The 22,488-nt window shown below is 57.2% G+C and overlaps 1 protein-coding gene across 1 annotated transcript in view; it reads left to right on the plus strand.

The window, feature by feature from the left end:
- Positions 1–4,823: 4,823 nt before the first annotated feature.
- klc1b (kinesin light chain 1b) overlaps positions 4,824–22,488 on the plus strand; it is a 49,070-nt gene continuing 31,405 nt past the window's right edge. The window contains 5 exon segments of the mRNA XM_073056275.1: positions 4,824–4,842; positions 4,845–5,071; positions 9,495–9,725; positions 11,083–11,096; positions 11,098–11,159. Coding sequence (XP_072912376.1) covers positions 4,824–4,842; positions 4,845–5,071; positions 9,495–9,725; positions 11,083–11,096; positions 11,098–11,159 — 553 coding nt within the window.

A 22,488-nucleotide genomic window follows, 5' to 3' on the forward strand; every position in this document is an offset into this window, starting at 1 on the left:
AAGTTGGAGGCTACCTAAACGGAATATCAAGTATTGCTCCTCCAGCCTGAGTGTGGCCACACAGTGGCGGTAGAGGAGGCCGTGGACTGACATGTGGGGAATGGGAATGGGAAGTAGAATTGAAATGGGTGACCACCGGGTGATTCACTTCTCTGTCTCTGTAAGCTGTCAGTGGTGTTATGTACCCCGTAACTGGGTCACTTACCAGCAAAGATAGAGAGGTCCGTTGAAGTCTGATGGTACTATTTTTAACAGTATTTATTGACAAAAAATACACAAAATAATGTCAATGCAAACATGCAGATAATATACATCGTCAATACTAAATCTAAAAGCACGGGTATAATAATAATCAATAAGAAATATCTCTATCGTTGTCTAGGGGATAATGTATTGTCCGATGGAAATATGAAAGTCACTCAGTTCATTCAAGCTGCAGCTTTTGGGTTGGAGAGAGAGACGGGTTTGAAACTTGCCCATTCCTTTTATGATGTCAATCCTTCGAGAGTCGTTGGGAGTTGGTTTCCCCATTGTTAGCTAAAAACCTTTTGGCCGTGGAAAAGGGCCCACCGATTCCAATGCAAATGGAACCGGACGCACGTGGCCTTTCCCCTGGTTTCTTGCTATTACGGGATCGCTGGCGTTTCTTCTGGTGCGTCTGAGGGACTGTTCCCACAGACCCTCTTTTTATCCTGACTCACAGGGTCTCAGATGTCAATCAGGTTGGGATGATGCAATTCCTCCACCAACCTCCCCCTCATTTCATTGCCTGGGGTGTTGATGCATCGTACAGGATGCAATACACAAGTCCGTCTCCAAGAGACAATAGCCGGCATCAATGGGTCCACCTCTCGGAGGCCAAGACACATTCCAACGCCTTGTGGATTCTGCATGTCTTTCTCTCATTTCCTGGGTCTCCTGAATGGACTCAATAGTGATCTTGCGATTCTCTCAAAGGAGGGGGCTACCCCGCACCCTTCGGCCCCGCAGAGCTGTGGTACATTCATAACACCCCCTTTCTTCAAAGCGTTTTCACCAGCGGTGAAAATGGAGTAGTACAGAGTCTTACAGGATTGTAGAATCTAACACAATACAAAAGTGTTTTTTTTTTGTTACAGAGTAATACAGTTATACATTCAATTCAGTATCTAGATGGTTACCGATTACAATTGTCACTTCCTTTAATATCTTAACATCTTGTACCCTACTAAAGTCTTGTAGCATCAGACTCCAATTGAATAACCACCTATTTTTGGGTCTTATTTTTCTTTAGCCAACAAAACTAAAGAGTTGTGATCTTAGCTTACGGGTATACTACAACAGTTCATGCAAATACTAATCTTTATGTGGCTTTCAAACTCAACAGGCAGGCTTCCATGGGGGTTGTCTTTTATTATTCACAGGCTTTGTCGAAATCCCTTAAAACCGGTTTCTGCTATTTAAAAATGGCGTCCCCATTAACCCTCGTCTCTTTTCCGGTTAGTTCCCACGTGGGGAGCTTGGGTACCCTGGCGAAATAGGCTATTGCCCGCTTCTTTCATAGGAGTTATTTTATCAACACTGTGTCCCAAACTTAGACTATCTTCTGAATTTCCACCCAATTCTTTAATTTTACGCAAGTTGCTAGCTTTCTCTTCAGGATCCTTCAGGCTATTAGTTTTCAGTTCAAACTCTTTGTTCAAGCAGCATTTCAAATTCTGCCTTTTCACACCACACTCTGGAATAACAATAGCATGGGGGGCCCCATCATCTTCCAACTCAACCTGTAAGTGATCCGCAGGTTTTAATTTTTTTTCATTTGATTTGGGAACTACATATTTCCCATTTTCTTCAATGATAATATTAATCTCCCCACGTTTGATCTCCGCATTAACTTTTAACACACCTTCGAGCACAAACACCTGGGAACCTTTATTCGAGGAAAACTTTGTCTTGTGGGTTAGGGCATATTCATCTGCGAACCTAGCAAATTCTGAGATGGACTTATTCGGCTTCTCATTCAAATACATCCGGATATCCTCCGAAACACAACCTTTAAATTCCTCAATCAGAATTAACTCCCTGAGACGCCAAAAATCCTCTTCCACTATCTCTGCTGTGCACCAATGGTCCAAGAGCACACCCTTCTTATAGGCAAACTCAGTATACGTCTGATTCCACCCTTTCTTTAAATTTCTGAACTTTTGTCTATACGCTTCAGGTACTAGCTCATAACTCCGGAGAATGGCCGCCTTTACTTTGTCATAACTCTCCTCCTCTTCCTCCTCCATGGACAACGCCGTATATGCCCGCTGTGCCTTCCCTTTTAATACACTTTGTAACAACGCCACCCATTGATCTCTGGGCCACTTCTGATTCACTGCCACCTTCTCAAAAAGTAAGAAATAACTATCGATATCCGTCTCCTCGAACGGAGGGTACTAACCTCAACTCCCGACTAACATTAAATCGCTCCTCTCGGTCTGACCCCTTAACTCGTTGCTCTTGCCTTAACTTCTCCATCTCCAAGTCATGTTTCCTCTGTTTCTCTGCCTCCCTCTCCTTCTCGGCCCTTTCCTTCTCCTTCTCAGCTGCTTCCAGCTGTTTTAACTGAAGTTCATGCTCTTTCTTTCTTTCTTAGCCCGGGTCCCGCTCTAACTCCTTTAGCTGGAGCTCATGCTCCCTTTGTTTGTCGGCTCTTTCTTTCTCCTTCTCAGCTGCTTCCAGCTGCTTTAACTTAGTTGCATGTTCCAACCTTAATTTCTCCAACTCTAACTGAGCCGTCCCACTAGCTGGTACCTTTTCAGGGATATTTTCCAATACCTCAGCTGTAAACACATTCTTCCCAATATAATACTGAGTTATTGCCCTTCGCACCTCCCGCTTTTTCATTGACAACCTCACCTCTGCGAGGTTTAACCCCTTCGCCAAATTTATCAAGTCTGATTTGGTGGCCGCCTCTAGCACCTCCAGAGTCGGATTTTCTATAAATTCCCCCACGTCCATCTTTGCTGGTTTCCCGTCTGGCTACCCGCGTAACCAGATCCAAGTTTGGATTTACAAGCCCGATTCACTGCCCCCCCCCCCAATTTGGTGTCAAATCCCGGACGAGCCCCCAATTGTTATGTACCCCGTAACTGGGTCACTTACCAGCAAAGATAGAGAGGTCCGTTGAAGTCTGATGGTACTATTTTTAACAGTATTTATTGATAAAAAATACACAAAATAATGTCAATGCAAACATGCAGATAATATACGTCGTCAATACTAAATCTAAAAGCGCGGGTATAATAATAATCAATAAGAAATAGCTCTATTGTTGTCAAGGGGATAATGTATTGTCCGATGGAAATATAAAAGTCACTCAGTTCATTCAAGCTGCAGCTTTTGGGTTGGAGAGAAAGACGGGTTTGAAACTTGCCCATTCCTTTTATGATGTCAATCTTACGAGAGTCATTGGGAGTTGGTTTCCCCGTTGTTAGCTAAAAACCTTTCGGCCGTAGAAAAGGGCCCACCGATTCCAGGGCAAATGGAACCGGACGCACGTGGCCTTTCCCCTGGTTTCTTGCTATTACGGGATCGCTGGCGTTTCTTCTGGTGCGTCTGAGGGGCTGTTCCCACAGACCCTCTTTTTATCCTGACTCACAGGGTCTCAGATATCAATCAGGTTGGGATGAGGCAATCCCTCCACCAACCTCCCCCTCGTTTCATTGCCTGGGGTGTCGATGCATCGTACAGGATGCAATACACAAGTCCGTCTCCAAGAGACAATAGCCGACATCAATGGGTCCGCCTCTTGGAGGCCAAGACACATTCCAACGACTTGTGGATTTTGCATGTCTTTCTCTCATTTTCTGGGTCTCCTGAATGGACTCAATAGTGATCTTGCGATCCTCACAAAGGAGGGGGCTACCCCGCACTCTTCGGCCCCTCCAAGCTGTGGTACATTCATAACAGTGGCTGCTGAAGTACAGAGAGGTGGGAGGGCAGATGCAGAGTTACTCGGAAGCATAGACAGAGCAGTGAAGAAGGCTTTTGCCACGCTGGCCTTTATGAGTCAGGACACTGAGTGCAGAAGTTGGGATGTTACTTTGCAGTGATGAGGCCAGTTTTAATACTGTATTGAGTTTTGATTACCTGCTCTGGGAAATCTGCTGTTAAGCTGGAAAGAGTGCAATGAAGATTTATAAGGATATTGCCAGGAATTGAGCAATGAAGAGAGATCGGGCAGGTTGAGAATTTTTTCAATGGACTATGGGAGAATGAGGGGTAATCTTATAATGGTGGAAAACGTCTTGATGGCTATCGATAGGGTGAATATGCAGAGTCTTTTGTCCCAGAGTTGGGCACTAAAGAGACAGAGGTCAAAGGTTTAAGTTGAGAGGGCAAATAATTCCATGCAGTATGACTTACCCTGTCAGTTAGCGCAGCCCTGTGACTTGCTCTGTGGTATCCCGTCAGGTAATGGTGGAGCGTTCAGCAACACACGAGGTGCTGGAGGAGCTCAGTACAGGAAAATGAATGATTGATGTCTCAGGTTGACACCCTTCTGGTTCCCAGGCACCTGGATCTATCAATCGCTTTCCAGGTCCTGATCTACCCCTTCCCTTCACCTCCTTATACCAGCCATCTCCCCTCAATCTTTCCATCCAGTTGAAGGGTCTCAACTTGAAAACCTAATACCCTCCACACATGCTGCCCGACCCACTGAGTTCCTCCATCATTGGGCGAGGGAGCAGAGGACACACGTGGGAAGCAGCAGAGACCAGGAGGGAAGCTGGGTTACTGGAGCACAGGGTGGTAGTACTAACGTCCCTGTCTCCCTGTGGACAGGCTCCCGGAACATGTCCACGATGGTTTACCCAGGGATGAGAAGCTGGAGAAGCTCAGCCAGGAGGACATCATCTCCAACACCAAGCTGGTGATGCAGGGGCTGGAGGCGCTGAAGAACGAGCACAACTCCATCCTGCACAGCCTCATGGAGACCATCAAGTGCCTGAAGAAGGATGAGGAGGCCAACCTGGTGCACGAGAAGTCCAGTCTGATCCGCAAGTCTGTGGAGATGATTGAGCTCGGCCTGGGCGAGGCACAGGTACGCTGGCGGGGTCAGGGATGAAGGGGAGAAGGGGTGGGGGAACGGGGAGTGAAGATGGGAGGTGGTGAGGTAGGGAACGGGGAGTGAGGAGTGGGGAGGGGATGGATGGGGAGTAGGGAGGGTGTGGGGAGCAGTGGGAGGGGTGAGGTGGAGGGAGCGTAGGAATAGTGAGAGTATAGGGAGCAGGAGCAATGAGGGACGGGGAGAGCAGGGGGAGGGACTGGATGGGTGGGGAGCAGGGAGGGGGTGTGTAGAGGAGGAGGAGCAAGGGTTGGCGAAGCAGAGAGTGCTGTGAGGAAGGGTGAGGGAGCAAATGCTGGGAAGGAGGAGAGTGGTTGGAGGAGGGGGAGTTAGAGGAGAGGGGACGACTGGGGTGGATCAAGAGGGTGTAGGGGAATGTGGGAAAGGGAGGAGTTGTGATGGGTAGTGGTCAGAGAGGTTTACGAGAACGGGGATGGGATGGGAGAGGGGAGTGAGTGGACAGTAACTGAAAGGGTGGAGTGGGGTGTGGGTGGATGGGATTGTGAGTGGGGGTGTGAGGGTGGGGTGAGTGGGGGTGTGGTTTGTGGTGTGAGGGTGGGTGGGGTGAGTGGGGGTGGGGTGGTGGGCGTGTGGTTTGTGGGGGATGTGGATGGGATTGTGGGTGGGGGTGAGTGTGGGTGTGGGTGAGGTTTGTGGGGTGTGGTTTGTGGTGTGAGGGTGGGTGGGGGTGAGTGTGGAAGGGATTGTGGGTGGTGGGTGGTGAGGGTGAGGTTTGTGGGGTGAGTGTGGGTGGGGTGGTGAGGGTGAAGTTAGTGGAGTGAGCAGGGGTGAGGTTTGTGGGGTGAGTGGGGGTGTGGGTAGGTGGAGGTGAGTGTGGATGGGATTGTTGGTGGGGTGTGGGGGGGGTGTGATTTGTGGAGTGAGTGGGGGTGTGGGTGGGGTGGTGGGGGTGAGGTTTGTGGGGTGAGTGGGTGGGGTGGTGGGGGTGAGGTTTGTGGGGTGAGTGGGGGTGTGGGTGGGGTGGTGGGGGGTGAGGTTTGTGGGGTGAGTGGGGGTGTGGGTGGGGTGGTGGGGGTGAGGTTTGTGGGTGGGTGAGTGGGGGTGTGGGTGGGGTGGTGGGGGTGAGGTTGTGGGGGTGTGGTGGGGTAGTGGGGGTGAGGTTTGTGGGTGAGTGGGGGTGTGGGTGGGGTGGTGGTGGTGAGTGTCAATGGGATTGTTGGTGGGGTGGTGGGGGGTGAGATTTGTGGAGTGAGTGGGGGTGTGGGTGGGGTGGTGGTGGTGAGTGTCAATGGGATTGTGGGTGGGGTGGTGAGGGTGAGGTTTGTGGGGTGAGTGGGGGTGAGGTTTGTGGGATGGTGGGGTGAGGTTTGTGGGGTGAGTGGGGATGAGGGTGGGGTGGTGGGGGTGAGGTTTGTGGGGTGAGTGGGGGATGAGGTTTGTGGGGTGGTGGGGGGAGGTTTGTGGGGTGAGTGGGGGTGGAGGGGGTGAGGTTTGTGGGGTGAGTGGGGGGTGAGGTTTGTGGGGTGAGTGGGGGTGAGGTTTGTGGGATGGTGGGGTGAGTAGGGGTGAGGTTTGTGGGGGTGTGGGTGGGGTGGTGGGGGTGAGGTTTGTGGGGTGAGTGGGGGTGTGGGTGGGATGGTGGGGTGAGGTTTGTGGGGTGAGTAGGGGTGAGGTTTGTGGGGGTGTGGGTGGGATGGTGGGGTGAGGTTTGTGGGGTGAGTGGGATTGTGGGTGGGGTTGTGGGGGTGAGGTTTGTGGGGTGAGTGGGGGTGTGGGTGGGATGGTGAGGTGAGGTTTGTGGGGTGAGTGGGGGTGTGGGTGGGGTGGTGGGGGTGAGGTTTGTGGGGTGAGTGGGATTGTGGGTGGGGTGGTGGGGGTGAGGTTTGTGGGGTGAGTGGGATTGTGGGTGGGGTGGTGGGGGTGAGGTTTGTTGGGTGAGTGGGGGTGTGGGTGGGGGTGAGGGTTGTGGGGTGAGTGGGGGTGTGGGTGGGGTGGTGGGGGTGAGGGTTGTGGGGTGAGTGGGGGTGTGGGTGGGGTGGTGGGGGTGAGGTTTGTGGGGTGAGTGGGATTGTGGGTGGGGTGGTGGGGGTGAGGTTTGTGGGGTGAGTGGGATTGTGGGTGGGGTGGTGGGGGTGAGGTTTGTGGGGTGAGTGGGGGTGTGGGTGGGGGTGAGGGTTGTGGGGTGAGTGGGGGTGTGGGTGGGGTGGTGGGGTGTGAGGGTTGTGGGGTGAGTGGGGGTGTGGGTGGGGGTGAGGGTTGTGGGGTGAGTGGGGGTGTGGGTGGGGTGGTGGGGGTGAGGGTTGTGGGGTGAGTGGGGGTGTGGGTGGGGGTGAGGGTTGTGGGGTGAGTGGGGGTGTGGGTGGGGTGGTGGGGGTGAAGGTTGTGGGGTGAGTGGGGGTGTGGGTGGGGGTGAGGGTTGTGGGGTGAGTGGGGGTGTGGGTGTGGTGAGGGTTGTGGGGTGAGTGGGGGTGTGGGTGGGGTGGTGGGGGTGAGAGTTGTGGGGTGAGTGGGGGTGTGGGTGTGGTGAGGGTTGTGGGTGAGTGGGGGTGTGGGTGGTGGGGTGGGGGTGAGAGTTGTGGGGTGAGTGGGGGTGTGGGTGGGGTGGTGGGGGTGAGGTTTGTGAGGGTGTGGGTGGGGTGGTGGGGGTGAGGGTTGTGGGGTGAGTGGGGGTGTGGGGTGTGGTGAGGGTTGTGGGGTGAGTGGGGGTGTGGGTGGGGTGGTGGGGGTGAGGGTTGTGGGGTGTGGGGGTGTGGGTGGGGTGGTGGGGGTGAGGTTTGTGAGGGTGTGGGTGGGGTGGTGGGGGTGAGGGTTGTGGGGTGAGTGGGGGTGTGGGTGTGGTGAGGGTTGTGGGGTGAGTGGGGGTGTGGGTGTGGTGAGGGTTGTGGGGTGAGTGGGGGTGTGGTGGGGTGGTGGGGGTGAGGGTTGTGGGGTGAGTGGGGGTGTGGGTGTGGTGAGGGTTGTGGGTGAGTGGGGGTGTGGGTGGGGTGGTGGGGTGAGGGTTGTGGGGTGTGGGGGTGTGGGTGGGGTGGTGGGGGTGAGGTTTGTGAGGGTGTGGGTGGGGTGGTGGGGGTGAGGGTTGTGGGGTGAGTGGGGGTGTGGGTGGGGGTGAGGGTTGTGGGGTGAGTGGGGGTGTGGGTGTGGTGAGGGTTGTGGGGGTGAGTGGGGGTGTGGGTGTGGTGAGGGTTGTGGGGTGAGTGGGGGTGTGGGTGGGGTGGTGGGGGTGAGGGTTGTGGGGTGAGTGGGGGTGTGGGTGGGGGTGAGGGTTGTGGGGTGAGTGGGGGTGTGGGTGTGGTGAGGGTTGTGGGGTGAGTGGGGGTGTGGGTGTGGTGAGGGTTGTGGGGTGAGTGGGGGTGTGGGTGGGGTGGTGGGGGTGAGGGTTGTGGGGTGAGTGGGGGTGTGGGTGTGGTGAGGGTTGTGGGGTGAGTGGGGGTGTGGGTGGGGTGGTGGGGGTGAGGGTTGTGGGGTGTGGGGGTGTGGGTGGGGTGGTGGGGGTGAGGTTTGTGAGGGTGTGGGTGGGGTGGGTGGGGGTGAGGGTTGTGGGGTGAGTGGGGGTGTGGGTGTGGTGAGGGTTGTGGGGTGAGTGGGGGTGTGGGTGGGGGTGGTGGGGGTGCGGGTTGTGGGGTGAGTGGGGGTGTGGGTGTGGTGAGGGTTGTGGGGTGAGTGGGGGTGTGGGTGGGGTGGTGGGGGTGAGGGTTGTGGGTGTGGGGGTGTGGGTGGGGTGGTGGGGGTGAGGTTTGTGAGGGTGTGGGTGGGGGTGGTGGGGGTGAGGGTTGTGGGGTGAGTGGGGTGTGGTGGGGTGGGGGTGAGGGTTGTGGGGTGAGTGGGGTGTGGGTGTGGTGAGGGTTGTGGGGTGAGTGGGGGTGTGGGTGTGGTGAGGGTTGTGGTGTGAGTGGGGTGTGGGTGGGGTGGTGGGGGTGAGGGTTGTGGGGTGAGTGGGGGTGTGGGTGTGGTGAGGGTTGTGGGGTGAGTGGGGTGTGGTGGGGTGGTGGGGTGAGGGTTGTGGGGTGTGGGGGTGTGGGTGGGGTGGTGGGGGTGAGGTTTGTGAGGGTGTGGGTGGGGTGGTGGGGGTGAGGGTTGTGGGGTGAGTGGGGGTGTGGGTGGGTGGTGAGGGTTGTGGGGTGAGTGGGGGTGTGGGTGGGGGTGAGGGTTGTGGGGTGAGTGGGGGTGTGGGTGGGGTGGTGGGGGTGAGGGTTGTGGGGTGAGTGGGGGTGTGGGTGGGGGTGGTGTGGGGGTGAGGTTTGTGGGGGTGTGGGTGGGTGGTGGGGGTGAGGGTTGTGGGGTGAGTGGGGGTTGTGGGTGGGGGTGAGGGTTGTGGGGTGAGTGGGGGTGTGGGTGTGGTGAGGGTTGTGGGGATGAGTGGGGGTGTGGGTGGGGTGGTGGGGGTGAGGGTTTGTGGGGTGTGCGTGGTGAGGAACTGACCTCTGCCCCGCTCCCTCAGGTGATGATGGCCCTGTCGAACCACCTGAACGCGGTGGAGTCGGAGAAGCAGAAGCTGCGGGCGCAGGTGCGGCGACTGTGCCAGGAGAACCAGTGGCTGCGGGACGAGCTGGCGGGGACCCAGCAGAAGCTGCAGCGCAGTGAGCAGGCTGTGGCCCAGCTCGACGAGGAGAAGAAACACCTCGAGTTCATGAACCAGCTGAAGAAATACGATGACGACACCTCTCCCTCGGTCTGGATCCCCTCCCCTCCCCCACAGACCTCGATCCTGCCCGCCCGTCCCTTAGTCTGGATCCCCTCCCCTCCCCCACATACCCGGGATCCTCCCCGCCCCCGGTCTGGATCCCCTCCCCTCCCCCACATACCCGGATCCCTCCCCGCCCCCGGTCTGGATCCCCTCCCCTCCCCCACATACCCGGATCCCTCCCCGCCCCCGGTCTGGATCCCCTCCCCTCCCCCACATACCCGGATCCTCCCCGCCCTCGGTCTGGATCCCCTCCCCTCCCCCACATACCCGGATCCCTCCCACGTCCCTCGGTCTGGATCCCCTCCCTCCCCCACATACCCGGATCCCTCCCCGTCCCTCGGTCTGGATCCCGCCTCCCGTCCTCGGTCTGGATCCCCTCCCCTCCCCCACATACCCGGATCCCCTCCCGTCCCTCGGTCTGGATCCCCTCCCCTCCCCCACTTACCCAGATCCCTCCCCGCCCCCCGGTCTGGATCCCCTCCCCTCCCCCACATACCCGGATCCCTCCCCGTCCCCCGGTCTGGATCCCCTCCCCTCCCCCACTTACCCAGATCCCTCCCCGCCCCCCGGTCTGGATCCCCTCCCCTCCCCCACATACCCGGATCCCTCCCCGCCCCCGGTCTGGATCCCCTCCCCTCCCCCACATACCCGGATCCCTCCCCGCCCCCGGTCTGGATCCCCTCCCCTCCCCCCACATACCCAGATCCCTCCCCGTCCCTCGGTCTGGATCCCCTCCCCTCCCCCACAGACCTCGATCCCTGCCCGTCCCTCAGTCTGGATCCCCTCCCCTCCCCCACAGACCTCGATCCCTGCCCGTCCCTCAGTCTGGATCCCCTCCCCTCCCCCACATACCCGGATCCCTCCCCGCCCCCGGTCTGGATCCCCTCCCCTCCCCCACATACCCAGATCCCTCCCCGTCCCTCGGTCTGGATCCCCTCCCCTCCCTCACTGTTCTGTCCTGCCCAGAACTAGCCCAACCTTTTTCTGGACCTGACCCCCCACTGTGTGTGTGTGTGTGTGTGTGTGTGTGTGTGTCCCACACCTCTCAGTGTTGAGGTGCGATAGGTGACTGTACACCTACCCTTGTGTGATGGAGGGTTGATTGTCTCTTTGCCCTTTTGTATTCCTGGCAATTCCCTCCTCCTCCAGCGCACTGTCCATCCCTCATACATCTCCCCTCTCCCCTCAGTCCCATCCCTCATACATCTCCCCTCTCCCCTCAGTCCCATCCCTCATACATCTCCCCTCTCCGCTCTACTCCACCCTCTCCCCACTGCCCCACCTCTCTGCCCTTGCTTGTTGCGTCCCAACTAATGTGTGTCTGTGTTTTCCTCTTCCTTAGGATGAGAAGGAGGGGAGAGACCTCAAGAGATTCGCTGGATGACCTATTCCCCGAGGAGGAGGAGCACGGCCCCGGAGGTGAGCAGGGGAGAGGGGAGGTTGGAGGGCAGTGAGAAGGAAGGGAGTGTGTTGGGAAGGGATTGGGGGGAGGGGAGTGTGTGGGGAGATTAGTGAGTGGGTATGATGGGAGGGTAGTGCAGTGAGTTTGAGGGGAGAGGTGGCGAAGGGAGCAGATGAAGGGAGGCAGTGATTGAGTGTGATGGGTATAACATGAGTGTAAGTGGGTTGGGGTGTGAGTGTGAGGGGTTAACTGTGAGTGTGGGGGTGTGTGACCTGAGTGAGGGGGGTGATGTGAATGTGACGTGAGTGTGGGGTGTGACGTGAGTGTGGGTTGTGGCGTGAGTGTGGGGTGTGATGTGAATGTGGGGTGTGGCGTGAGTGTAAGTGGGTTGGGGTGTGAGTGTGGGGGATGTGACGTGAGTGTGGGGTGTGACGTGAGTGTGATGGGTTGGAATGTGAGTGTGGGGGTGTGGCGTGAGTGGGGTGTGACGTGAGTGTGATGGGTGTGATGTGAGTGTGGGGTGTGGCGTGAGTGGGGTGTGACGTGAGTGTGGGGTGTGATGTGTGTGGGGTGTGATGTTAGTGTGGGGTGTGATGTGTGTGGGGTGTGATGTGAGTGTGGGGTGTCTGTGCGTGAGTGGGGTGTGATGTGAGTGGGGTGTGACGTGAGTGTGGGGTGTGACGTGAGTGTGGGGTGTGACGTGAGTGTGATGGGTGTGATGTGAGTGGGGTGTGATGTGAGTGTGGGGTGTGGCGTGAGTGTGGGGTGTGGTGTGACGTGAGTGGGGTGTGATGTGAGTGGGGTGTGGCGTGAGTGTGGGGTGTGTATGTGAGTGTGGGGTGTGGCGTGAGTGTGGGGTGTGATGTGAGTGTGGGGTGTGATGTGAGTGGGGTGTGTGGCGTGAGTGGGGGTGTGATGTGAGTGTGGGGTGTGGGCGTGAGTGTGGGGTGTGATGTGAGTGTGGGGTGTGACGTGAGTGGGGTGTGGCGTGAGTGGGGTGTGATGTGAGTGGGGTGTGGCGTGAGTGTGGGGTGTGATGTGAGTGTGGGTGTGGCGTGAGTGTGGGGTGTGGCGTGAGTGTGGGGTGTGACGTGAGTGTGATGGGTTGGAATGTGAGTGTGGGGTGTGACGTGAGTGTGATGGGTGTGATGTGAGTGTGATGGGTTGGAATGTGAGTGTGGGGTGTGACTGAGTGTGATGGGTTGGGGGTGTGAGTGTAAGTGGGTTGGGGTGTGAGTGTGGGGGGTGTGACGTGAGTGTGATGGGTTGGAATGTGAGTGTGGGGTGTGGACGTGAGTGTGATGGGTGTGACGTGAGTGTGATGGGTTGGAGTGTGAGTGTGGGGTGTGACGTGAGTGTGATGGGTGTGATGTGAGTGTGATGGGTTGGAATGTGAGTGTGGGGTGTGACGTGAGTGTGATGGGTGTGACGTGAGTGTGATGGGTTGGAGTGTGAGTGTGGGGTGTGACGTGAGTGTGATGGGTGTGATGTGAGTGTGATGGGTTGGAATGTGAGTGTGGGGTGTGACGTGAGTGTGATGGGTGTGATGTGAGTGTGATGGGTTGGAGTGTGGAGTGTGGGGGTGTGACGTGAGTGTGATGGGTGTGATGTGAGTGTGATGGGTTGGAATGTGAGTGTGGGGGTGTGACGTGAGTGTGATGGGTTGGAATGTGTGTGGGGGGATGTGGCGTGAGTGTAAGTGGGTTGGGGTGTGAGTGTGGAGTGTGAGTGTGGGGTGTGACGTGAGTGTGATGGGTTGGAATGTGAGTGTGGGGTGTGACGTGAGTGTGATGGTGTGTGATGTGAGTGTGGGGTGTGACGTGAGTGTGGGGTGTGACGTGAGTGTGGGGTGTGACGTGAGTGTGATGGGTTGGAATGTGAGTGTGGGGTGTGACGTGAGTGTGATGGGTTGGAATGTGAGTGTGGAGTGTGAGTGTGGGGTGTGACGTGAGTGGGTGGGTGTGACGTGAGTGTGATGGGTTGGAATGTGAGTGTGGGGTGTGACGTGAGTGTGATGGGTGTGACGTGAGTGTGATGGGTTGGAGTGTGAGTGTGGGTGGTTGTGACGTGAGTGTGATGGGTGTGATGTGAGTGTGATGGGTTGGAATGTGAGTGTGGGGTGTGACGTGAGTTGTGATGGGTTGGAATGTGTGTGGGGGGTGTGGCGTGAGTGTAAGTGGGTTGGGTGTGAGTGTGGAGTGTGAGTGTGGGGTGTGACGTGAGTGTGATGGGTTGGAATGTGAGTGTGGGGTGTGACGTGAGTGTGATGGGTGTGATGTGAGTGTGGGGTGTGACGTGAGTGTGGGGTGTGACGTGAGTGTGGGTGTGACGTGAGTGTGATGGGTTGGAATGTGAGTGTGGGTGTGACTGAGTGTGATGGTTGGAATGTGAGTGTGGAGTGAGTGTGGGGTGTGACGTGAGTGTGGGGGTGTGACGTGAGTGTGATGGGTTGGAATGTGAGTGTGGGGTGTGACGTGAGTGTGGGGTGTGACGTGAGTGTGGGGTGTGGCGTGAGTGTGGGGGTGTGGTGTGACGTGAGTGGGGTGTGATGTGAGTGGGTGTGGCGTGAGTGTGGGGTGTGGCGTGAGTGTGGGGTGTGGTGTGACGTGAGTGGGGTGTGATGTGAGTGGGGTGTGGCGTGAGTGTGGGGTGTGATGTGAGTGTGGGGTGTGGCGTGAGTGTGGGTGTGATGTGAGTGTGGGGTGTGATGTGAGTGGGGTGTGGCGTGAGTGGGGGTGTGATGTGAGTGTGGGGTGTGGCGTGAGTGTGGGGTTGTGATGTGAGTGTGGGGTGTGACGTGAGTGGGGTGTGGCGTGAGTGGGGTGTGATGTGAGTGGGGTGTGGCGTGAGTGTGGGGTGTGATGTGAGTGTGGTGTGTGGCGTGAGTGTGGGGTGTGGCGTGAGTGTGGGGTGTGACGTGAGTGTGATGGGTTGGAATGTGAGTGTGGGGTGTGACGTGAGTGTGATGGGTGTGATGTGAGTGTGATGGGTTGGAATGTGAGTGTGGGGTGTGACGGTGAGTGTGATGGGTTGGGGTGTGAGTGTAAGTGGGTTGGGGTGTGAGTGTGGGGGGTGTGACGTGAGTGTGATGGGTTGGAATGTGAGTGTGGGTGTGACGTGAGTGTGATGGGTGTGACGTGAGTGTGATGGGTTGGAGTGTGAGTTGTGGGTGTGACGTGAGTGTGGGGTGTGATGTGAGTGTGATGGGTTGGAATGTGAGTGTGGAGTGTGAGTGTGGGGTGTGACAGTGAGTGTGGGTGTGACGTGAGTGTGATGGGTTGGAATGTGAGTGTGGGGTGTGACGTGAGTGTGATGGGTGTGACGTGAGTGTGATGGGTTGGAGTGTGAGTGTGGGGTGTGACGTGAGTGTGATGGGTGTGATGTGAGTGTGATGGGTTGGAATGTGAGTGTGGGGTGTGACGTGAGTGTGATGGGTTGGAATGTGTGTGGGGGGTGTGGCGTGAGTGTAAGTGGGTTGGGGTGTGAGTGTGGAGTGTGAGTGTGGGGTGTGACGTGAGTGTGATGGTTGGAATGTGAGTGTGGGGTGTGACGTGAGTGTGATGGGTGTGATGTGAGTGTGGGGTGTGACGTGAGTGTGGGGTGTGACGTGAGTGTGGGGTGTGACGTGAGTGTGATGGGTTGGAATGTGAGTGTGGGGTGTGACGTGAGTGTGATGGGTTGGAATGTGAGTGTGGAGTGTGAGTGTGGGGTGTGACGTGAGTGTGGGGTGTGACGTGAGTGTGATGGGTTGGAATGTGAGTGTGGGGTGTGACGTGAGTGTGGGGTGTGACGTGAGTGTGGGGTGTGACGTGCGTGGGGTGTGATGTGAGTGGGGTGTGATGTGAGTGGGGTGTGATGTGGAGTGTGGGGTGTGATGTGAGTGGGGTGTGATGTGAGTGTGGGGTGTGGCGTGAGTGTGGGGTGTGGCTGTGAGTGTGGGGTGTGATGTGAGTGTGGGTGTGGCGTGAGTGTGGGGTGTGGCGTGAGTGTGGGGTGTGATGTGAGTGTGGGGTGTGATGTGAGTGGGGTGTGATGTGAGTGTGGGGTGTGGCGTGAGTGTGGGGTGTGACGTGAGTGTGGGGTGTGACGTGAGTGTGGGGTGTGATGTGAGTGTGGGTGTGATGTGAGTGTGGGGTGTGGCGTGAGTGTGGGGTGTGAGTGTGGGTGTGATGTGAGTGTGGGGTGTGATGTGAGTGTGGGGTGTGATGTGAGTGTGGGGTGTGGCGTGAGTGTGGGGTGTGGCGTGAGTGTGATGTGTGTTGGCGTGAGTGTGATGTGAGTGTGTGGTGTGATGTGAGTGTGGGGTGTGATGTGAGTGTGGGTGTGACGTGAGTGTGGGGTGTGGCGTGAGTGTGATGTGTGTGGCGTGATTGTGTGGTGTGATGTGAGTGTGGGGTGTGATGTGAGTGTGGGGTGTGATGTGAGTGTGGGGTGTGGCGTGAGTGTGGGGTGTGATGTGAGTGTGGGGTGTGGCGTGAGTGTGGGGTGTGATGTGAGTGTGATGGGTGTGCTGTGAGTGTGGGGTGTGGCGTGAGTGTGGGGTGTGATGTGAGTGTGATGGGTGTGATGTGAGTGTGGGGTGTGATGTGAGTGTGGGGTGTGGCGTGAGTGTGATGGGTTGGGCGTGAGTGTGATGGTTGTGGCGTGAGTGTGGGGTGTGGCGTGAGAGTGGGGTGTGGCGTGAGTGTGGGGTGTGGCGTGAGTGTGATGGGTGTGGCGTGAGTGTGATGGGTGTGGCGTGAGTGTGGGGTGTGATGTGAGTGTGGGGTGTGACGTGAGTGTGATGGGCTGTGACGTGAGTGTGATGGGTGTGGCGTGAGTGTGGGGTGTGATGTGAGTGTGGGGTGTGATGTGAGTGTGGGGTGTGATGTGAGTGTGGGGTGTGGCGTGAGTGTGGGGTGTGATGTGAGTGTGGGGTGTGGCGTGAGTGTGGGGTGTGATGTGAGTGTGATGGGTGTGATGTGAGTGTGGGGTGTGGCGTGAGTGTGGGGTGTGATGTGAGTGTGATGGGTGTGATGTGAGTGTGGGGTGTGATGTGAGTGTGTGGGGGTGTGGCGTGAGTGTGGGGTGTGATGTGAGTGTGATGGTGTGATGTGAGTGTGGGGTGTGGCGTGAGTGTGGGGTGTGATGTGAGTGTGATGGTGTGATGTGAGTGTGGGGTGTGATGTGAGTGTGGGGTGTGGCGTGAGTGTGATGGGTGTGGCGTGAGTGTGATGGGTGTGGCGTGAGTGTGGGGTGTGGCGTGAGAGTGGGGGTGTGGCGTGAGTGTGGGGTGTGGCGTGAGTGTGATGGGTGTGGCGTGAGTGTGATGGGTGTGGCGTGAGTGTGGGGTTGTGATGTGAGTGTGGGGTGTGACGTGAGTGTGATGGGTGTGACGTGAGTGTGATGGGTGTGGCGTGAGTGTGGGGTGTGATGTGAGTGTGGGGTGTGATGTGAGTGTGGGGTGTGATGTGAGTGTGGGGTGTGGCGTGAGTGTGGGGTGTGATGTGAGTGTGGGGTGTGGCGTGAGTGTGGGGTGTGATGTGAGTGTGATGGGTGTGATGTGAGTGTGGGGTGTGGCGTGAGTGTGGGGTGTGATGTGAGTGTGATGGGTGTGATGTGAGTGTGGGGTGTGATGTGAGTGTGGGGTGTGGCGTGAGTGTGATGGGTGTGGCGTGAGTGTGATGGGTGTGGCGTGAGTGTGGGGTGTGGCGTGAGAGTGGGGTGTGGCGTGAGTGTGGGGTGTGGCGTGAGTGTGATGGGTGTGGCGTGAGTGTGATGGGTGGTGGCGTGAGTAGTGGGGTGTGATGTGAGTGTGGGGTGTGACGTGAGTGTGATGGGTGTGACGTGAGTGTGATGGGTGTGGCGTGAGTGTGGGGTGTGATGTGAGTGTGGGGTGTGATGTGAGTGTGGGGTGTGATGTGAGTGTGGGGTGTGGCGTGAGTGTGATGGGTGTGGCGTGAGTGTGATGGGTGTGGCGTGAGTGTGATGGGTGTGATGTGAGTGTGGGTGTGGGTGAGTGTGGGGTGTGATGTGAGTGTGGGGTGTGAGTGTGGAGTGTGAGTGTGGGGTGTGATGTGAGTGTGGGGTGTGATGTGAGTGTGGGGTGTGGCGTGAGTGTGGGGTGTGAGTGTGGAGTGTGAGTGTGGGGTGTGATGTGAGTGTGGAGTGTGAGTGTGTGGGGTGTGGCGTGAGTGTGGGGTGTGGCGTGAGTGTGGAGTGTGAGTGTGGGGTGTGATGTGAGTGTGGAGTGTGAGTGTGGGTGTGACGTGAGAGTGGGGTGTGATGTGAGTGTGGGGTGTGATGTGAGTGGGGTGTGACTTGAGTGTGGGGTGTGACGTGAGTGTGGGGTGTGATGTGAGTGTGGGGTGTGGCGTGAGTGTGGGGTGTGAGTGTGGAGTGTGAGTGTGGGGTGTGATGTGAGTGTGGAGTGTGAGTGTGGGGTGTGGCGTGAGTGTGGGGTGTGGCGTGAGTGTGGAGTGTGAGTGTGGGGTGTGATGTGAGTGTGGAGTGTGAGTGTGGGGTGTGACGTGAGAGTGGGGTGTGATGTGAGTGTGGGGTGTGACGTGAGTGTGGGGTGTGATGTGAGTGTGGAGTGTGAGTGTGGGGTGTGGCGTGAGTGTGATGGGTGTGGCGTGAGTGTGGGGTGTTACGTGAGTGTGGGGTGTGACGTGAGTGTGGGGTGTGATGTGAGGTGTGGTGTGGCGTGAGTGTGGGGTGTGATGTGAGTGTGATGGGTGTGATGTGAGTGGGGTGTGACGTGAGTGTGATGGGTGTGATGTGAGTGTGGGGTGTGATGTGAGTGTGGGGTGTGGCGTGAGTGTGGGGTGTGGCGTGAGTGTGATGTGTGTGGCGTGAGTGTGATGTGAGTGTGTGGTGTGATGTGAGTGTGGGGGTGTGATGTGGAGTGTGGGGTGTGACGTGAGTGTGGGGTGTGGCGTGAGTGTGATGTGTGTGGCGTGATTGTGTGGTGTGATGTGAGTGAGTGTGGGGTGTGATGTGAGTGTGGGGTGTGATGTGAGTGTGGGGTGTGGCGTGAGTGTGGGGTGTGATGTGAGTGTGGGGTGTGGCGTGAGTGTGGGGTGTGATGTGAGTGTGATGGGTGTGATGTGAGTGTGGGGTGTGGCGTGAGTGTGGGGTGTGATGTGAGTGTGATGGGTGTGATGTGAGTGTGTGGTGTGATGTGAGTGTGGGGTGTGGCGTGAGTGGGGTGTGATGTGAGTGGGGTGTGATGTGAGTGTGGGGTGTGGCGTGAGTGTGGGGTGTGATGTGAGTGTGGGGTGTGGCGTGAGTGTGGGGTGTGATGTGAGTGTGGGGTGTGATGTGAGTGTGGGGTGTGGCGTGAGTGTGATGGGTGTGGCGTGAGTGTGATGGGTGTGGCGTGAGTGTGGGGTGTGGCGTGAGAGTGGGGTGTGGCGTGAGTGTGGGGTGTGGCGTGAGTGTGATGGGTGTGGCGTGAGTGTGATGGGTGTGGCGTGAGTGTGGGGTGTGATGTGAGTGTGGGGTGTGACGTGAGTGTGATGGGTGTGACGTGAGTGTGATGGGTGTGGCGTGAGTGTGGGGTGTGATGTGAGTGTGGGGTGTGATGTGAGTGTGGGGTGTGATGTGAGTGTGGGGTGTGGCGTGAGTGTGATGGGTGTGGCGTGAGTGTGATGGGTGTGGCGTGAGTGTGATGGGTGTGATGTGAGTGTGGGTGTGGCGTGAGTGTGGGGTGTGATGTGAGTGTGGGGTGTGAGTGTGGAGTGTGAGTGTGGGGTGTGATGTGAGTGGGGTGTGATGTGAGTGTGGGGTGTGGCGTGAGTGTGGGGTGTGAGTGTGGAGTGTGAGTGTGGGGTGTGATGTGAGTGTGGAGTGTGAGTGTGGGGTGTGGCGTGAGTGTGGGGTGTGGCGTGAGTGTGGAGTGTGAGTGTGGGGTGTGATGTGAGTGTGGAGTGTGAGTGTGGGGTGTGACGTGAGAGTGGGGTGTGATGTGAGTGTGGGGTGTGACGTGAGTGTGGGGTGTGATGTGAGTGTGGAGTGTGAGTGTGGGGTGTGGCGTGAGTGTGATGGGTGTGGCGTGAGTGTGGGGTGTTACGTGAGTGTGGGGTGTGACGTGAGTGTGGGGTGTGATGTGAGTGTGGTGTGGCGTGAGTGTGGGGTGTGATGTGAGTGTGATGGGTGTGATGTGAGTGGGGTGTGACGTGAGTGTGATGGGTTGGAGTGTGAGTGTGGGGTGTGACGTGAGTGTGATGAGTTGGAGTGTGAGTGTGGGGTGTGACGTGAGTGATGGGTTGGAGTGTGAGTGTGGGGTGTGACGTGAGTGTGATGTGTGTGATGTGAGTGTGTGGTGTGGCGTGAGTGTGGGGTGTGACGTGAGTGTGATGGGTTGAAGTGTGAGTGTGGGGTGTGACGTGAGTGATGGGTTGGAGTGTGAGTGTGGGGTGTGACGTGAGTGTGGGGTGTGACGTGAGTGATGGGTTGGAGTGTGAGTGTGGGGTGTGACGTGAGTGTGATGGGTGTGATGTGAGTGTGGGGTGTGACGTGAGTGTGATGGGTTGGAGTGTGAGTGTGATGGGTTGGAGTGTGAGTGTGGGGTGTGACGTGAGTGTGATGGTGTGGGGTGTGACGTGAGTGTGATGGGTTGGAGTGTGAGTGTGGGGTGTGACGTGAGTGATGGGTTGGAGTGTGAGTGGGGGGTGTGACGTGAGTGTGATGAGTTGGAGTGTGAGTGTGGGGTGTGGCGTGAGTGTGATGGGTTGGAGTGTGAGTGTGGGGTGTGACGTGTGTGTGATGAGTTGGAGTGTGAGTGTGGGGTGTGACGTGAGTGTGATGGGTTGGAGTGTGAGTGTGGGGTGTGACGTGTGTGGGGTGTGACGTGAGTGTGATGGGTTGGAGTGTGAGTGTGGGGTGTGACGTGAGTGTGGGGTGTGACGTGAGTGTGATGGGTTGGAGTGTGAGTGTGGGGTGTGACGTGAGTGATGGGTTGGAGTGTGAGTGTGGGGTGTGACGTGAGTGTGATGGGTTGGAGTGTGAGTGTGGGGTGTGACGTGAGTGTGATGGGTTGGAGTGTGAGTGTGGGGTGTGACGTGAGTGATGGGTTGGAGTGTGAGTGTGGGGTGTGACGTGAGTGTGGGGTGTGACGTGAGTGATGGGTTGGAGTGTGAGTGTGGGGTGTGACGTGAGTGTGATGGGTGTGATGTGAGTGTGGGGTGTGACGTGAGTGTGATGGGTTGGAGTGTGAGTGTGGGGTGTGACGTGAGTGATGGGTTGGAGTGTGAGTGGGGGGTGTGACTTGAGTGTGGGTGTGGGGTGTGGCGTGAGTGTGATGGGTTGGAGTGTGAGTGTGGGGTGTGACGTGAGTGTGATGGGTTGGAGTGTGAGTGTGGGGTGTGACGTGAGTGATGGGTTGGAGTGTGAGTGTGGGGTGTGACGTGAGTGTGGGGTGTGACGTGAGTGATGGGTTGGAGTGTGAGTGTGGGCTGTGACGTGAGTGTGATGGGTGTGATGTGAGTGTGGGGTGTGACGTGAGTGTGATGGGTTGGAGTGTGAGTGTGGGGTGTGACGTGAGTGATGGGTTGGAGTGTGAGTGGGGGGTGTGACTTGAGTGTGGGTGTGGGGTGTGGCGTGAGTGTGATGGGTTGGAGTGTGAGTGTGGGGTGTGACGTGAGTGTGATGAGTTGGAGTGTGAGTGTGGGGTGTGACGTGAGTGTGATGGGTTGGAGTGTGAGTGTGGGGTGTGACGTGAGTGTGATGGGTTGGAGTGTGAGTGTGGGGTGTGACGTGAGTGTGATGGGTTGGAGTGTGAGTGTGGGGTGTGACGTGAGTGATGGGTTGGAGTGTGAGTGTGGGGTGTGACGTGAGTGTGATGGGTTGGAGTGTGAGTGTGGGGTGTGACGTGAGTGTGGGGTGTGACGTGAGTGTGATGGGTTGGAGTGTGAGTGTGGGGTGTGACGTGAGTGTGGGGTGTGACGTGAGTGATGGGTTGGAGTGTGAGTGTGGGGTGTGACGTGAGTGTGGGATGTGACGTGAGTGTGATGGGTTGGAGTGTGAGTGTGGGGTGTGACGTGAGTGATGGGTTGGAGTGTGAGTGTGGGGTGTGACGTGAGTGTGATGGGTTGGAGTGTGAGTGTGGGGTGTGACGTGAGTGTGATGGGTTGGAGTGTGAGTGTGGGGTGTGACGTGAGTGTGGGGTGTGACGTGAGTGATGGGTTGGAGTGTGAGTGTGGGGTGTGACGTGAGTGTGGGATGTGACGTGAGTGTGATGGGTTGGAGTGTGAGTGTGGGGTGTGACGTGAGTGATGGGTTGGAGTGTGAGTGTGGGGTGTGACGTGAGTGTGATGGGTTGGAGTGTGAGTGTGGGGTGTGACGTGAGTGTGGGGTGTGACGTGAGTGTGATGGGTTGGAGTGTGAGTGTGGGGTGTGACGTGAGTGTGGGGTGTGACGTGAGTGATGGGTTGGAGTGTGAGTGTGGGGTGTGACGTGAGTGTGATGAGTTGGAGTGTGAGGTGGGGGTGTGACGTGAGTGTGATGGGTTGGAGTGTGAGTGTGGGGTGTGACGTGAGTGATGGGTTGGAGTGTGAGTGTGGGGTGTGGACGTGAGTGTGATGGGTTGGAGTGTGAGTGTGATGGGTTGGGTGTGAGTGAGTGTGAGGGTGTGAGTGTGAGTGTGATGGGTTGGAGTGTGAGTGTGGGGTGTGAGACGTGTGTGATGGGTTGGAGTGTGAGTGTGGAGTGGGTTGGAGTGTGAGTGTGGGTTGGAGTGTGAGTGGTGGGGTTGGACGTGAGTGTGATGGGGTTGGAGTGTGAGGTGTGGGGTGTGACGTGAGGTGTGATGGGTGGGAGTGTGAGTGGGTGTGGGGTGTGGAGTGTGATGGGTTGGGTGGAGTGTGTGTGTGGGGTGTGACGTGAGTGTGATGGGTTGGAGTGTGAGTGTGGGGGTGTGACGTGAGTGTGATGGGGTTGGAGTGTGAGTGTGATGGGTTGGAGTGTGAGTGTGGAGTTGTGACGTGAGTGATGGGTTGGAGTGTGAGTGTGGGGTGTGACGTGAGTGTGATGGGTTGGAGTGTGAGTGTGGGGTGTGACGTGAGTGATGGGTTGGAGTGTGAGTGTGGGGTGTGACGTGAGTGTGATGGGTGTGATGTGAGTGTGGGGGTGTGACGTGAGTGTGATGGGTGTGACGTGAGTGTGGGGATGTGACGTGAGTGTGATGGGTTGGAGTGTGAGTGTGGGGTGTGACGTGAGTGATGGGTTGGAGTGTGAGTGTGGGGTGTGAAGTGGAGTGTGATGGGTTGGAGTGTGAGTGTGGGGGTGTGAGTGAGTGTGGGGTGTGACGTGAGTGTGATGGGTTGGAGTGTGAGTGTGGGGTGTGACGTGAGTGTGGGGGTGTGA

This window comes from Hemitrygon akajei, chromosome 9 (assembly GCF_048418815.1).
Source record: "Hemitrygon akajei chromosome 9, sHemAka1.3, whole genome shotgun sequence".
In the NCBI taxonomy this organism is placed as follows: Eukaryota; Metazoa; Chordata; class Chondrichthyes; order Myliobatiformes; family Dasyatidae; genus Hemitrygon; species Hemitrygon akajei.